Source organism: Suricata suricatta, chromosome 13, assembly GCF_006229205.1.
Source record: "Suricata suricatta isolate VVHF042 chromosome 13, meerkat_22Aug2017_6uvM2_HiC, whole genome shotgun sequence".
In the NCBI taxonomy this organism is placed as follows: Eukaryota; Metazoa; Chordata; class Mammalia; order Carnivora; family Herpestidae; genus Suricata; species Suricata suricatta.
Window position 1 is genome coordinate 27,116,472 of NC_043712.1, and position 1,165 is coordinate 27,117,636.

A 1,165-nucleotide genomic window follows, 5' to 3' on the forward strand; every position below is an offset into this window, starting at 1 on the left:
CAGTGACAACACATAATCAGGATCCGACTTAGATTAGGAGGCAAACAACCTTTGCTAGAAAAGATAATATCTAAGTTGGAGGGGCCTTCCAGCTTAACAGAACAGCATACACAAAAGCATAAAGGAATGCAATATTTGCAGGAAAGTAAAAGAAATTTAGCATGTCCATTTCAGAGCATTGAGAGTATCAGTAGTGGCTTCAGAATTTCTACATTAGAGGGACTTAGGGATGACAGTTTGGTTGAAAAAAGAGCTAGAGACTTTCCATGAAGTTGTGTTGCATACCAAGCACATTGCTTTTCCATAGATTGTATGTCTCTGTTAGGATGTCATTTGTGGCAGGGCTAATGAAGATTACTGTGAAGAAAATCTACCCAATAATCCTTCCTTGACACCATTAGTGGGGAGATATAGCAAAAGTGGGAGGAAAGGGGATTAAGATAGGCTTTGTGTAATGGATTGTTTTCGGTGAAGTTGCTGGTTTGCTTTCTCTTAGTCACCCTGGATTAGTAAATATCCTCAATCATCTGGGACCTTTTCTGAAAGTAAGACAGCTATTCTCTTTCACACCTTTCTCCTCAGCAACTTCTCCCAAGGATAAAACAAATAATGAAAGGGAAAGTTATTTGATAAATCTACATCAGAAATTTAAATTTCCCTGAGCCTTGCCCTTTTCTAAACCCTGAATGTGACATGGACACAGGAAGATGGGGAATTCTTCAGCTGTGACCGAATTCTTTCTCGTGGGACTTTCCAAATACCCAGAGCTCCAGCTTCTTCTGTTCATGCTCTGCCTCATCATGTATGTGATAATCCTGCTGGGAAATAGCCTCCTCATTGTCATCATCATACTGGATTCTCGCCTCCACACCCCCATGTACTTCTTCCTCGGGAACCTCTCATTCTTGGACATCTGCTACACATCATCATCCATTCCCCAGATGCTTACCATATTTAAGTCTGGGAGAAAATCTATCTCCTTCATGGGCTGTGCTCTGCAGATGGCTCTCTCCCTTGGATTGGGCTCCACTGAGTGTGTCCTCCTGGCTGTGATGGCCTATGATCGATATGTGGCCATCTGCAACCCGCTGAGGTACCCCATCATCATGCACAGGGTGCTCTATGTGCACATGGCCGCTTGGTCCTGGATCATAGGCTGTCTAAA

At 43.2% G+C, this 1,165-nt stretch overlaps 1 protein-coding gene across 1 annotated transcript in view; it reads left to right on the forward strand.

Moving 5' to 3' along the window:
• Window positions 1-707: 707 nt before the first annotated feature.
• Window positions 708-1,165, forward strand: part of LOC115276682 (olfactory receptor 13C9-like) — a 136,476-nt gene continuing 136,018 nt past the window's right edge. The window contains 1 exon segment of the mRNA XM_029920747.1: window positions 708-1,115. Within this exon segment, the coding sequence (XP_029776607.1) occupies window positions 708-1,115 (408 nt within the window).